The 15,773-nt window shown below is 43.0% G+C and overlaps 1 protein-coding gene across 1 annotated transcript in view; it reads left to right on the top strand.

Annotated features, from left to right (window-relative positions):
* Nucleotides 1–7,898: 7,898 nt before the first annotated feature.
* Nucleotides 7,899–15,773, top strand: part of TBC1D2B (TBC1 domain family member 2B) — a 40,297-nt gene continuing 32,422 nt past the window's right edge. Inside the window, exons 1-2 of the mRNA XM_081838828.1 lie at nt 7,899–8,387; nt 13,252–13,405. Coding sequence (XP_081694954.1) covers nt 7,914–8,387; nt 13,252–13,405 — 628 coding nt within the window. The 5' untranslated portion in view covers nt 7,899–7,913. The remainder of the gene's footprint in view (nt 8,388–13,251; nt 13,406–15,773) is intronic.

Below are 15,773 nucleotides of genomic sequence, written 5' to 3'. Positions count from 1 at the left end.
AGCAGAATGTTTTCTATTGTATTTGAATTAACAAAAATATTTTCTTTCTCTTCCCTCCCACTGCCAACTAGGTAAAGGAAATTAAACAGATAACAGGAACAGTTATAAATAAACTAGGCTGAATAAATTTTCTAACTTAAAAACTTTATATGGTTTACAGCTTACAAAAAAAGGATCATCAGACACACTGATCAGATGTTTGGAAGCTGTGGCTGGATGGTTACGTGGGAGCCGGTTGAAGTTAAATCCCTCGAAGACAGAGGTCCTCTGGCTGGGACGGGACGATATGGGATTGAGGGGGCAACTCCCATCTCTTGCGGGGGTGCAATTAGTGCCAGCACCGTCCGTTAAGAGTTTGGGTGTAATCTTCGATACCTCCCTCTCCATGGAGGCGCAGATTGCAGCTATAACAAAGGCGGCATTTTTTCATCTCCGCCAAGCTAAGCAGTTGGCTCCTTACCTCTCTCGCCCTGACCTAGCCACTGTGATCCACGCGACGGTCACCTCCAGACTAGATTATTGTAACTTGCTCTACGTGGGGCTGCCCTTGAGACTGACCCAGAAACTCCAGCGGGTGCAGAATGCCACGGCAAGACTCCTTACGGGGAGTCTCGCTGCGAGATCACATTCACCCGGTGCTATGCCAGCTGCACTGGCTCCCGGTGGGGTACAGGATCAGGTTTAAGGTGCTGGTTTTAACCTTTAAAGCCCTATACGGCCTAGGACCCTCGTACCTACGGGACCGCCTCTCCTGGTATGTCCCACAGAGGAACTTACGGTCTTCAAATAAAAACATCCTGAAGGTCCCAGGCGACAGAGAGGTTAGGCTGGCCTCAACTAGAGCCAGGGCTTTTCGCCTGTGGCTCCAATCTGGTGGAACGCTCTGTCACAAGAGACTAGGGCCCTGCGGGACTTGACATTCTTCCGCAGGGCCAGCAAGACAGAGCCTGACTCCCTCCTTTGACAATCTTCACAGAACTTTAGCCTAATGGTTGCCATCATTTTGAGTTGAATTAATTTAAACAGTCAAAACAAAAAAATTCCTTCCAGTAGCACCTTAAAGACCAACTAAGTCAGTTCTTGGTATGAGCTTTCGTGTGCATGCACACTTCTTCAGATACCATTGCATGCACACGAAAGCTCATACCAAGAACTGACTTAGTTGGTCTTTAAGGTGCTACTGGAAGGAATTTTTTTGTTTTGACTATGGCAGACCAACACGGCTACCTATCTGTAATTTAAACAGTGGAAGTCTTTTAAAAATATTTTAATTAAGATAGATAAGGATAAGATGAAAATACATAATTGAATATAAATATAGATTGGAAATGGCTGTGTATAGTGAATACTTATCTACTTTTAAAATTCTCATTCTTGATCCTATTTCTTGCTTTTCTTTATCTTCTTCCTGTTCTTTTCTTTTATATTTTACCTTTCATTTCTTTTCTTTATTGTGAATATTGTTTTGTAGAGGTGCAAATAATTGTAAATATGAGAAGAGGTAAAATGTTTTCTAATTTTCTATTGGTTACATGTATTTTCCTTTTTTTTGTATATTTGTTTTTTTTCTAATTTGTACTCAATAAAATTAAAAATAAATAAGTAAATAAATAAAGCTCATCACGTGTCCATCTCCTCATCCCACTTGGCGGCGTCAGGCAACTTCATGTTTTGTCACATGAAATCAAGGAACATGGAGGCCTGCAGCAACCAGTCCAGCCTCTGGAAGTGCCGTGTATGGTAGGAGAGACTCCACAGCTGCTTTGATCCCTTCGTATTGCAAGAGGTTCTCTGGCGTCTCATGCTTGAGGAGAGTTTCCACCAATGCCTGAGCCTCGAGGTAGTTCCACGAGTTTGTGTTCCACGTGATGGAAAACTTCAACACAGCCTCTGGAAGAAGGGGTTTGGGGAAGACACGTCAGGAAGGAGTGCAAGTTGCAGGCAGCGTGGCCACCTTGAACCAACACACCTCTCTTGCGAAGCGTGGCCAGGTCTGGGCACACATCTGACCTGTGCCTTTCTTCAAGGCAGGAAAGCAGATCCAACACCCCTCCCCACCTAGTAGAAACAATTAATGATGGGAGAGGTGACTGAGTTTATGCCAGACTACATGGCTTGCAGGAATGGGTTTTATAATATTTATAAAAGTACAACAACAACAATATGCATTATAATCTTTGCTCTAGTATTACAGTTTTTTCTGCAGCAGGCATGCTCAGCTACCCCTCTGGAAGCTCAATCCCACAGAAAGCTGTGACGGCCACCAACTTGGATGGTTTTATGCAGGAAAGGCTATCAATGGCCACTAGGCACGATGGCTATGCTCTACCTCCACAGTCAGTGGCAGTAACGTTTGTGAATAGTAGTTGCTGGAAGATGCAGGAAGGGAATACAGAATGCTCTTGTTTCCACAGGCCTCTGGTTGGCCACTGTGAGAACAGGATGCTGGACTAGACAGGCCAATGTGGCCTCATCCAGCAGGCACTTCTTATGTCCTTATGTGGTTCAAGGGTAGAGATTGTGAGAAGGCATCTTCCAAAGCAATCCCACCCTGCAAATAGCTTTGGAGCCTTCTTGCCTCTAGCCTAGCCCTCACCCCTTTTCCCTGTTCCCACTGGAGTCTTCTTTTGCTTGCCACACCTGCGGGCTCTCTTCCGGCCAACGCTGACAATGACAGATCTTAAAAACTTGTGGTCGGTGAGATTCGGCAACCGCAGCACCTTGCGCCTGCTGGACCTCCTGAGCGGAGTGGGTTGTGTCTTGCTCCTCGTGAAGTAGGGTGAAATGTGAGGAGTGTTGCAAGCTGGTGCAGAGGCAGAAGGTCTGACCGAGATGGTAGAGCTCGGCTTCTCTGTCAGGGGCTTCTTCCTAACCCAGTAGAACACCAGTATCACATGCCTCTTAAGATGGGTTGGACATGGTGAAGAAGGTGCTGGAGGCCCAAAGACCAGGGTGACTTCAAAGCGGAGGACGCAGCAGGCAGTTCCCTATCAATGGTGCCAAATCCAAGCAAATGTTAGCTCCAGTCCTGTTAAATCAATCCAGCAATTATGAATGTTAAATAAGGGATTAATTCCTCAGGCAGTATGAAAAGACTTTCTGTGGCTTTTTAATAGATGGGAGCCCCCAACTACTGCCACTGTTGACAGCCTGTTGCCCCTTCACTCTGCTTGAATGGGTTATGTCACAATGGTTCCTTCATCAGGTGTCTGTGAGCATGAAAATGCTATTGGGAGTTTCAGCAATGGAGGCTCAGGCATAACATACTGTTTGAAAGTCTGAACATTTCCTCTTTTTTATTTAACAAAATTTATATACCACTCTTATAATTTATATACAAATTATTAAGAGAGTAAGTTAAAAATATACTGTAGTTTATTCACTTATAGGCTAGTTTACATACTTTATTCCTTCTTATATTTCTATCCCACCTTTCCTCCACAGAGCATACGCACTTCAGCCTCCACCTTCTCCATTTTATCCTGACAGCAATATTGTGAGCTAGGGCCATAGCTCAGTGGTAGAACAACTGCTTAGCATGCAGAAGGCATCAGGTTCAGTCCCCAGCATCTCCTGGTGGGACTGGGAGCGCTCTCTCTGTGCTTCGGAGGCTTCGCATTGCTATCGCTGAAGCCAAGGAGCCTGCATTCGCTCCATAGGACGCACACACATTTCCCCTTAATTTTTGGAGGGGAAAAAGTGCGTCCTATAGAGTGAAAAATACGGTAATTTGAACAAATGCACCTACTGGAATTGTTTAACAAATTAGTTTCTGGACTTGAAATTTTGGGGCTATAGAAAAATTCTAATTGGATTTTGATTTGGACTGGACAAGTGAACCCAATGTGCAATTAGCCTTTTCATGTCCCTCTGGAATGTGAGAAAGCGATTCACCCTTGAGTGAAGATCACAGCAAGTTAAGAACCTCCCAGAAGGGTGAAGACATTTCTGTTAGGATGTGTCAACATCTGCGCCAAATTGGGAGATTGATTGATGAAAGCCCTTTAACAAGAATTCATTAATGGGGTGTTGTTGTGGAATAACAAAGAGAAGGGGTCCAGAATACTAATTTGACATTGGGAACAAAATAAAGCTAAAGAAATAAAACTTTATTTCTTTATGTTTCTTTATGAATAAACCTTCCTGCTGAGTGTAAAGCATAGACAAACATGTTTATAGCAAGGGAGAATACTTCTCGCAAGGTTCTTAAAAGTCCATAAGTGCTTAAAAGGAATCTCATATTGGAATCCAAGAGGTTGGTCTCCCTCAGATTAGTTGGATCAATAAAGCCTTAAAAGGGGGGGGGTATTAGTTTTCCTCTCAGTCATTCTCTGTATTATATTGCTATATTGTGGTATTCAATGCTTGTAAAAGTGTGTTTTGTAAAGAAGTCCAATTCGTAGATTGGTAACTTTGATAAAGTATGATTATAATCCTTGATAAGGTTAGGATCAAAGGGGGACTGGTATAAGAATTAGAGACCCCGGGTGTATATTTTTATTATTTCAATAATGTTTAAATGTTTCACTTTAATTGTTAAAACATTTTAGAATGTATTAGGCTTGATTTTTGTGTGTTCTGCATTTGTGAGTCTTCCCCCTCCTAAGCTGCATTCCATCTCTCTTTATCTATCCCTGAAAGTGATACAAATGGCAGGATGTTTTAGTGCCAGAGTGTAAATCAGCAATTCTTGAAGTTATCTGAGACCCAGGAAGAGGATTTTATTATGCTCTTCTGTCAATGAAGGCTATTTTGCCAGGTTATGCTGGACACCAGAGACCTAAGATCAGGGATAGGCAACCTAAGGCCCATGGGCCACAAGTGGCCCACGGGGGTCATTTAACCAGCCCACGAGCCGCCCCCGAACCGAGCTGCCCACTCGGCGAGTCCTCACGTGCTATGCTAAACCGGCGCAGCGTGGCACAGAGACTCGCTTCTGCATTGCTGGAAATCGTGTCTGCACATGCTCAGATGCTGAAAAGCTCATCTGTGCAGGCGCAGACCCCGGAAATCGTGTCTGCACAGATACAGCCGCTGGAAATCACAGCCGCGCAAGCTTATGCGTGCGCGCGATCCAGCCCATGGAAGGATCTCCAGTGAACCGGCCCAGGTGAGGTAAACCTTGCCAACCCCTGCCTAAGATGGTCAAATGACCTGGGCACATCAGGGCCACTCCAAGGTGATGCAGGAGTGAAGATACTAGTATGGAGCCATATGTGCTTTACTTCTCATGACTTTCCTGATGTATGTGAAGATGTTTTATGATTCTTTGTTTGCTGTGTTTGAACTACAATATGAGCTTTTTTTCTGAAGTGCCTGGGGGCAGACCTTCTTAACTGGCATTTTGAGTGAGCTCTGTCCTATTGCAATAGCTATAATAAATGCTGGGTCCCTAAATCCAGATGCTGGACTTGAAAATAGTTTCCTTGGTTCTGTGGTTTTTTCAAAAGGTGGTTGTTCCTCACCTGGGTAACGAACAAGGTAGTGTAGAGGTAAATTATTACCACAAGCTTCACAATTACCACAAGCTTCACAATATCGTTTTTGATAGCAAAGCCTACTCCATGTACAGTGGTACCTCTACTTATGAACGTGATCAGTTTCGAGGTGCTGTTCGCACCCTGAAAAGTTCAACTGTCTTTTATGACTGCTGGGTGGTGACCCCACTGGATGCAGTAATGCAGTCAGGGAAAAATGGAGGCAGACTATGTTTAGGGCACCTTTTCTAGCCCCTCCTCCTTTTTGACGTGAGCAAAGTGGATCCAAAATAGGACTGCTCAGTCGTGGATACAACTGCCAAGCTATTCAACTGCCTCACTCCTTGAGTCAGAATGACTGAATCTGTATTCACCACCCATGTGATGGTTCATGGCTAGGTGCTTCCAGATTTCACGATCCTTCCCTTGTCCCTTGCCGGTCACCATGGGACTCTTCACAGTAAGGCTGTATTCCGATGGCATGAGTATCACAACATCCAGTAGATTCTTATATGCTGCAGCCTTCATCCACCTTCACAGCCGTGGTAACATGTCACTTGTTATCTTCTGCCTATTCTGCAATTGAGGTCTTCTTGGATCATTATTTGTCTAGCTTCTCTCCCTGGACCTTACCGCCTTGCATGACCCTATTCAGAGTACGAGACGCCCAACGGCTTTGCTCACTAGGATCATAGGAACGTTCAAGCCCACTCACCACGACAAGGTGAGTATATCTGAACTAGATGGGTCAACAAATGATGCTGCTAGTGACTAATTTTACTAAAAGTATTACAGCAATATATCATATTAGACATCACATTGCTTTCTTTTGCAGACAGTCTTTAGTGAAAATATATTAGTACATGTCAGTACAATATATTAGTATATGTCAGATCAGATTAATAAACTGATCAACCCAAGAGCTGAGATAAGACTCCCAACTCATGTGTGTCCATACACATAAAAGCCAGTCAGTGCTGGTTCAAACAAGCTGAAACCGCTTTCAAACACATTTTTAAAAGCAAAGCCTAACTAGCTTTTCATATACATTTTAATTGAGTAACTTTTTAAAAGAAATGCCTGAAGTAACAGATATCATGGTTTGAAGTCTGGGTTGAGCTTTTAAGGTTTTTATGCAGGGTGCAAGGCCAAATTTGTCAATTACTTGAAATTTCAAACCCTAATAACTCAAAAATGGGATGAGTTAAAAAAAATTAAAAACAGAGATCTGGAACCTTCTTTTATACTATTTTTAGAAAACTGAAAATGAGAGTAATTTAAAATGGTAAGGTAAAAGTTCCTGTATCACTTGACATGGAATGACCCAAATGCAATAAATAAATAAATAAATAAATAATGCAGGTGTAACAGCAAACCATGGTTTACACTGAGATAAAACCACAGAGCATGAATTGTATTCCAGAGGTACAAGTAAACAAGGTTCTTTGTTCGCCCTTCCTAATGCAGTAATCCCTGAATTCTACCAGCAAAAGTCACTGAGGGCAGGGCAATGTTTGAAACCATTTTTTGTGGGTCCAGAAGTAACACTAAGCAACAGTTTGCCCAAACTGTGGTTTCCAAATCATTTTCAAAACACAGTTTGAGATTCTGGTTTGGAAGCTCCTTGCAAACTATGACTGCTTACACACCATACATTACTTACCTGTCCCCCCCCCCCCCAAATCCTGGGACCAGTAGTCTGTTCAGGGTGCTCTGAATCGTAGCCAAAGGGAAAACTAGTTCCCAGGATTTGGGGGAAGCACTGTGCTCTGAATGTACTTTAAATGTATGTTGTTGTTAATTGCCTTTACCAATAACTTCCTTAATATTTTTGTACACCACTTTGAGTTTTATTTTGTTTTTTAAAACAATCAAGCGAGACATCGCAGTATACCGTATAGCTGCAGGAGCCAGCAGTAAGGGGGTCAGACCTGGAGACTCCAGGATTCAAATCTTCAAAGGATGGGTGATATACAAATTAAATAAATATATTTACCACATGAAGCTCGCTGCATGTGACCTTGGGCCACTTAGTCTTCCTCACAGGAGCGATGTGAGGAAATTAAATGGGAACTGCAAGAACCCTGAACACCGCCTTGAGCTCCTTGGAAGAAAGGCGGTATGGAAAACGATTTCAGGAAACAAAGCCAGCAAGAACGCTTATAACTAATTTAAATTAACACCACCTCGCGCGCCTCCTGGCCTATGTGGCGACCCTCGCTCTTCCCTCCTCAGGGCCTACCGAGGCGGGGAGAAGGGCGGAGGCGGAGGCGGCCTGGCCCTTCGCCTCAGAAAGAGCGGACTACAAGTCCCGGCATGCTCCGGGGCAAAGCCAGGTCTGGGGAGGGCGCTGCGGAAGGCCGCCCAGCCCTGTAGCCTCACACCCTCTCAGGAGCGCAGAGAGGCGGCGGCGGCGCTGCTGCTCTTGCCGCCGCGATGCCTTCTGCGGGCTGCTGCGAGGAGGCAGAAGGCGCCGCCGCCGCCGCGCCTGGGGAAGGTCCTCCGGCGGCGGCGGCGGCGGCGGCGGCGCCCCCCTCGGCCTCGGAGCGGCCCCGGCTGTGCGGCTACCTGCAGAAGCTGACGGGGAAGGGCCCGCTGCGGGGCTTCCGCAGCCGCTGGTTCGCCTTCGACCCGCGCTGCTGCGCCCTCTACTACTTCAAGGGCTCCCAGGAGGCGGTGCCCCTCGGACGCCTCGACATCGCCGGAGCCTCCTTCAGCTACCACCAGCCGGCCGAGGCCCCCAGCGCCGCCGCCCCCGCCGCCCCCGCCCCGGCCTCCGCCTCCTTCTCCGCCGCCTCGTCCTCCTGCTCCTTTTCCGGCGGCGCCGGCGGCGGTGTCGGGGATGTCGAGGCCGCCCTCGGCAGCACATTCGAGATCCACAGCCCCGGCGGCGGCGTCACCGTCCTCAAGGTAGAACGGGGCCTCCCCGGGGTGGGTCCGGGGTAGCTGCCCCGCTTCGCCGCCCCGCCGCGCGCCCCTCGTTGGGAGCTCCCTACTATAGCTCTCGAGTGTATTATAAAATGGGGTTTCAGAGTTTTTAGGGGGTTTTGAATGTTTTATGTAGTTTTTCAATTTCATTGTTCTGCATGGGACAATGGCAATAAAGATATCGTATATAAAGGGGTCCAGAGGGAGGGTCAAGCGGGGCAGGGAACCCTCCGAGGCGGGGATGGACCTCCAAGCCAGCCCGCTTAGGCTTGTGGGGCGGGGCTTGCTCTCAGGTAACTTCCTCAGGTAAGGTCGCTTCCTCGAGGCGCTCCCCCCCCCTTTTTCACCTGTCACTGAGTCCCGTTAAACGTTATTTACAGTATTTATTTCATAAAGTTTACATACAGCTTGATTGTTGGAAAAAGCAAACCCTCAAATCTTTGCTCCTCCACCAGCTGCCCTGTCTGAAGGACCCAGATCCCAAAACCATCCGGGCTCAAGCAGAGCTTGCTTCTACATATAGATTTGCGCAAGTGGCTTCAGCAGAGTCAGACCATTCCTCCATCCAGCTTATTGTTGACTACTCTGCTTAGCAGAGGTTCTCCTGGATTTCAAATGGGTATTTCCCAGCCCTGCCTGGATATACCTGTTACTGTTTGTATGCAAAGCATGTTCTCTGGCGCAGAGATATTCTTTCCAGATAGGTTAACCTGTCTGGGCATATCGTCTGTCACTTCCTTGGAAATCCTTATCCGTCTATATGCAGGATCAGAGGAAGAGATTGTCGGAGAATTTAATTTGGTTTGCCTAACCATGTATTTGTGTTACCAAGATGATTACACTAAAACACACACACACACAAATCAGCATTAACTAATCTGGAGCACCTGTTCTCTTTCCCCTTTGATAACTTCTGGTTCTCTTTTGAATCTCTTTCACCCAAGCAATAAAGACTGAGGGAAGGAAGACATTCCAGTTTCATATCCAAAGGTACCTACCCTAAATCATGGCTAAAGTGCACACTTAACAGTGTCATTGTGGGCAGGACCTAGAGAGCTGCTGAGCTGGGATGGTGGCAAAGATCACATGGCACCTCTGTCAAGATAGTCTGTGGGGTAAGCCAAGAAACCATCAGTCAGTATTGGAGGAAGGGCTGGGACAGCTCACTTCCCTGTTAGTTATAATACAAGAAAAGCAAGGTGAAACAACTGAGTTGCAGAACAGAGCTAGACCTTTTACTCCACAATTCATACCAGAATTATTTCTTCAGCAGCGTAGTCTAGCCCCACAAGCTAATAAAACAGTATTTCAGTGCTGTCTGTGCCTAAAGCCACATGCCACGTGTAACTGCAATACCAAAACATGTCCAAACAGTAATAAAAAATAGAAATTGCATTTATTGCTCTGCCTTTGGTATTGCTATGTAATAAACAATGCATTTAAAACTGTAAATGAAAATGTTTCTCTGATTTAACCAGTTCTGAGAGAGCTGTGCTCTTCAGTGTTAAGTTTCCATAAGTAATTTTCTCTTGTAGGTATTAGGTGCTCTGTTACAAAATCATTCTGAGAATTATAGCATCTTGCTCAGTAGGTTGGAGCTGAGGGCCTGAACAGCAATCTGTATGAAGATTGCAAAATGTATGAAGGCAAAATGTGGTATAATAGCTGGCAGCAGTCCTTTGCACACATATTTGGAATTAAGTCCTGGTGAACATTGTGGGGTTTATTTCTGAGGAAACATACTTACAGTGGGACTGTAAAATGATGAATTGCTTCAGTAGCCAGGAGGAGTATGTTAAAATGCACCCTGGATGTACCTGCTTCCAACATTTGAATGTTGCCTTGCCAGTGGCCTTGACCCGTGACTGCAAGAGGCATACCTTTCCCTTTTCTAGTTGAGTATCAATGCAGTAATTTCACAGTATCAGGTGGCACTAATGTTTGGTGGGGTGGAGTGACAAAAGAATAAGGTGGACAATTGGTTCTTCATTAATTGTTAGTTCTATCATTTTTGTTGGTCTTCTCTTCCCTTTTGCTCTGATGCTGCTGATCTGACTTTGAGACACCTTCTGTGACTTGTTACACTTATTCTTTAGCTGTGTTCAGGCCACTGTATTTCATCTTAACATTCTGCTAAATGAACAAACCTTATTCACTCATGTGCTGCTGCTTCATTCTTTTCTACATAGGAGTGATCAAACAAGCCATAGCTCCCTGGTTTGTCCAAGCTGGGAAACTATGGTTGATGAAACATGGTTTCATGTTCTGTAGCTGTTCACGATAGTAATAACCTCCTTTATCTTGCAAAAACTCCAGTGATGGCTCTGTGGAAAGAACATCCTGGATTATCCAAGCATCTTGTCCTACTACATTGGCTCTTAGGGTTTGGGTGTGAAGAGGATTCCTAAAGCCTATTAAAAGAATAATAATTTTGCTGCCAAATATTTGTTTTAGGCATTGGTGTTCTTAAGTATTTATTTCAGGATTAAATGGAGTCCATTACTGACTTTGTGCTTTACATTTCAAGCTTACTGGATTTATCCTTTCAAGGAAATCTCCGTATAAGAGCAGAACAATATTTTCAAGGAAGAAAGTCAAATCAAACATCACATGCTTTAATATTCCTAAACCTGCTGCTGATTCACAGTTTCTGAATGTATCATGGGATAGACTCTCCCATCCATTATTCTTAACATTATAGGAGCACTAATATATGACTTGGAAATATTAAATCTGTGTCCTTTGGGGAGTTTTTCCAAGTCACCACTTTATAGCTAGCAGTTGTGCTGTGCTCGTGTAACGCAACTTCAGGCCTGTTTTACTAGTGCAATGTGGCTTTTGGCTGCATTGGGATGCTATTCATTTTGGCAGCCTCCTGTTCCAAGATCAGAAATGTTAAGTGTGCAAAATGCTTTTGCTATTCCTGTGATGTAGGTAATGATGTGATGATGTTTTCTGAACCATATTGGCTTAAGCTGGAGGTTGTGAAAGCCATAGGAAAAGAGCAAAATGGTTTTAGGCCTGTCATAACCTGAATCCTAAGATATCAACCCACAGGCTCTTTATAACCTGGAGAAAATGAAGGTAACCTTGCTAGATAGTTGTGACTGAAAAGCTGCACAGTAAAATTTTTTTTGCACAAAAGCTGTGTCTATTGCAGTGACACTGGTTGGTGGGAGTTGCTTCCAAGTAAATGTTGTACATCCTAATTGAATACTTGTTTACCCAGACATGCACCCCACTGAACTCCAAGCCTGTTAGGCCTCCCTGAGAATAAGTTACAGGAGTTACAGCGGGACTTCTGAGAATGGTGCTGCTTATTCAAACATGATGCAATGCAGTTTCTTGACAATTGGCTTCCTCTTGTGGGTTTTTCCTATTGAGTCAGAACATCCCTTCCCTTAACTAGCAGTCAAGCACTGTCTCTTCCAGATAATTTCATGCCTTTGATAAAGTGAGCTCTTTCCTATGAAAGCTAATGTCACAATCAATTCATTAGTATTTAAGATGCTGTAGGCTTATTGCCTGAGTGATGCTGACCTTTATTGCTTTCGCTGTGACAGGAAGGTGAATTAACTCACAGCATATGTTGTGGTTGCCTGTTTCTTTCAAGTTTCAGCTTTCTTTCCTGTTCCTCGATCTTATCGATGTGTAACATGTTTTCTTTATAGGGAAGACAAACTGTAAACATTCATCATTAGACAAATATTTTAAGTTTTGGAAAGGCAGTCTGAAAAATGTAAACAACATCATGAAAAATGGACTCCCCAATAATCAAGAGTCCATTGTGGAGTCAGTGTGGTGTAGTGGTTAAGAGCGGTAGACTCGTAATCTGGTGAATCAGGTTCGATTCCCCGCTCCTCCACATGCAGCTGCTGGGTGACCTTGGACTAGTCACGCTTCTTTGAAGTCTCTCAGCCCCACTCACCTCACAGAGTGTTTGTTGTGGGGGAGGAAGGGAAAGGAGAACGTTAGCCGCTTTGAGACTCCTTCGGGTAGTGATAAAGCGGGATATCAAATCCAAACTCCTCTTCTTCATCATCTGCCCCAAGTTGCTCTGTATATGAGATTCATAAAATCATAGAGTTGTAAGAGACCACAAGGGCCATCGAGTCCAACCCCCTGCCAAGCAGGAAACCCCATCAGAGCACTCCTGACATATGGTTGTCAAGCCTCTGCTTAAAGACCTCCAAAGAAGGAGACTCCACCACACTCCTTGGCAGCAAATTCCACTGTCGAACAGCTCTTACTGTCAGGAAGTTCTTCCTAATTCATTATTCTGAAAGTATTCATTCTGTTACTAAACATGATCCTATAATAAATATTATTCTTATTCTTATTGTAGGCCAATCTAGATCAGTTTGAAGAAAGTAGTGGCAAGCATGGATAAAGTGTGAACACATAGAGCACTGTGCTGATGCCTTCAAATAACAACATGGTAAAAGCAGTCCAAGTTAAAGATTCCTGTTGTCAACTACAGAGAGAGGTAGACATGTAATAGGACAACAAGCCATTGCAAAAAATGCAATAGCTAGGCTTGCTTGACAGGTCCCCAACTTAGATGGAATTTGGACTGCATGAGCCACATACACACATCAGAACTGTATCTTTTATCTTGTAAACAAATACTTAGCATAGAAGGATGCAAATCCCTGAACACAGTTGTTGGGTTATTTCCATTTTAGTGCAGCTTATGGACGACCCGCCATAATGTAGCAGCCTTTCTGTATTTTCAAACAGATGACAGGCACCTTCTTGTGTGTCCATGCGTATGCAGGCACCTTCCATTCCTTGTGCAGTATTCCTCTTGTAATGTTTTCAACGTTTCTACTTGTGTGCGTAACAGGCACCAACACACCAGGATATGAAGTACTGGCTTCAGGAGCTTCAGCAGAGAAGATGGGAGTATTGTAACAGCCATGATGCAACTAAGAGAGTCAGTCAAATTTCACTGACACCATGTGACTCCTCCAAAGGGCTTGTTGCCAAAGATAATACTGGTAAGCTAATGTTAAGACTGGTCGAGAATGTGATTCATATAACTTTGTTGGTGGCAATATCATAATATTTTTCAAATTCTAAGTGCAACTGCCAACTCTACACATAGCTCAACTTAGTTTCCATGAAAGGTAGATTGTGGGCACAGTTAGCTGAAGTGTAGAGAGGGTGCTTGATAATGTTTAATGGATTGTGCTGTAACTGCTTATTCAGTTTTAGTGGCTTCTTTCTTTAATATTCAATTTGATTTCCTGTCCTGCTCCAAATTCTCAGGGTGAGTTGGAACATTTCAACCACTAGTGGCATAAAATGCAATATAAAAATTTAATTTGTCACCGGCATGACACTGGCATCACTATATGCTAAAACATAAAATCTGACATGTTAGACCCATCACAGATGTCAAGGTTTGTGAAGTTCATTAGATTCTCTTATCCTGAGAAGAAATAAATAAAGAAGAAAGAAATAAATCTATTGGTCTCATGTAAATAACATTTGGAACAGGAAATCTTAGGATAGTAAACAATTCAAAGGTCATTCTAGTTGCTTGTTGGTTTTTATAGGATTGCCGTGTAAGTCTCAGTGTTATTTATGCAATCCATCAAAGCTGCCCCAGATATGTCTTAACCTTTGAGTGATGTTCAATGCTGGTAGTGTAATATGTGTATGTTATAGATGGTTGGGAATAGTAATACTGGTTCCCCTGCACATTTTTGTTAAAGATATATATAAGTACATGAACATTAGGTAGAGCACAGAGCCTCCAAAATGTGGTGTTTTTTATTATAAAAAAGCTATGGAAATAGTGGAGTTGTGCCAATAATCCAGCCACATTCAGACCATTGCAGTAGCAATGAAGGTTGTCTTCTGAAGAAAATACTGCATTTTCACAATTTCTGTTCTTTAATTAGATTTTTATTTTGAAAACAATACAAAAGAAAACCATATCAACTATGTGGAAACCAAGATTTAGAAAAGCTATAAAATGCTATTCTGACTTCTAAGCAGCAGCATACATTGTGACAGAAAACAGAAAGTATCTAGCATGTAACATTTTTTTTAAGAGTTCCAAATTTTATCTGCCAGTATTGGCAATAGACTTTGTAGATCAGCATTATTGGCATAAGCAATAAAACCCCACCAAGTAGCAGGGAGAGCTTCTAGGTCCTCAGTGCCTTTCAAGAGTTAACTTATGAGTTATCTTATCAGAAATGGTCGCATTTCATTGTCCCAGGTTTTGAATACTGAACTTGAGTGAAATTTCCCCATAAGAATGTGAGGTTTCCTCACACAAGTCATGAATTGGATCTTTAAGATCAGGTAAAGAAAGTACATGTAAATTGGGCCAAAATAATTCTGTAAGTGCATTGCCAAATGCCTGTGTTCTGACCAGTAGGCCAAATTATAATTGGTCAAATTTTGTTGAGACAAAATAGGTATCTTAGTAATATCCTTACCCAAAATCCAATTATTTGTGGGTGTGCTTGCTTTTCTCTTCCTAACGAGTATCATGCTTTGAACATTCAGCTTCTGAAAGTTATTCAGCAGTTTTATTTTGAACACAATTGATCTGCGAAGTGGGATTTTCTACTTAATAGGCAATCTTTTTAATTTCATTGCTCCCGAAATTTCATAAATCTGCTGCAGAATAAGTACAGTCGTACCTTGGAAGTCGAACAGAATCCGTTCCGGAAATCCTTTTGAAAACCAGAACACTCACTTCCGGTTTCTGTTTGGGAGCCGGAACATTCTACTCCCAAGGCGTTGAGGAGCCGAGGTACATCTGTACAACTTTTTTGAAGCTGACTTGAGAAATAGCATTTTTAGAAACCTTATTGATTTTATGATAGTTATTCAGTTATGACGATTGTACCTTTCTAGACCAAAAAACTTTGAGATAAATAAAATCAGATATGTTGGCAATCTACTATTGCTGGGTTTTTTGCTGCTTTTTCTATGGATTATATTTTCAGGGATTGTATTTCAAGGCAGTTATTTATTGTTAACTGAATTTTTGTCGACAGCACTGCTATGTTTATAAGTCAAGATATAGATACTTTAAATATTTTAAATGAAAACTTTATATTACAATTTACAATAAGTGTGATATTGCAGTACTGTTTGTCATCCAACTGAAACAAGAAGGCATTCATGGTAGTTTTCTTCCTAATGTTCATGTTTACAAAGAAGTGGGCAGTGAGCATAAAATATAGTGCAATGTTGTGTATGGGGACCATTGTACTACCAGCATTTGGAAAATTATTCTAATTGAAAACTGGTTTGAGCTTTCTCTGATTTATGGTAGATTTTGTGTGCAGAGTCTTGTCTTTCTGGCTTCATTCCTATATTTATGTGTGAGTGAATATAAGC

Source organism: Podarcis erhardii (genome assembly GCF_964252035.2).
Source record: "Podarcis erhardii genome assembly, chromosome: 14".
Lineage (NCBI taxonomy): Eukaryota > Metazoa > Chordata > Lepidosauria > Squamata > Lacertidae > Podarcis > Podarcis erhardii.
This window is presented reverse-complemented; position numbering and strand designations above follow the sequence as displayed.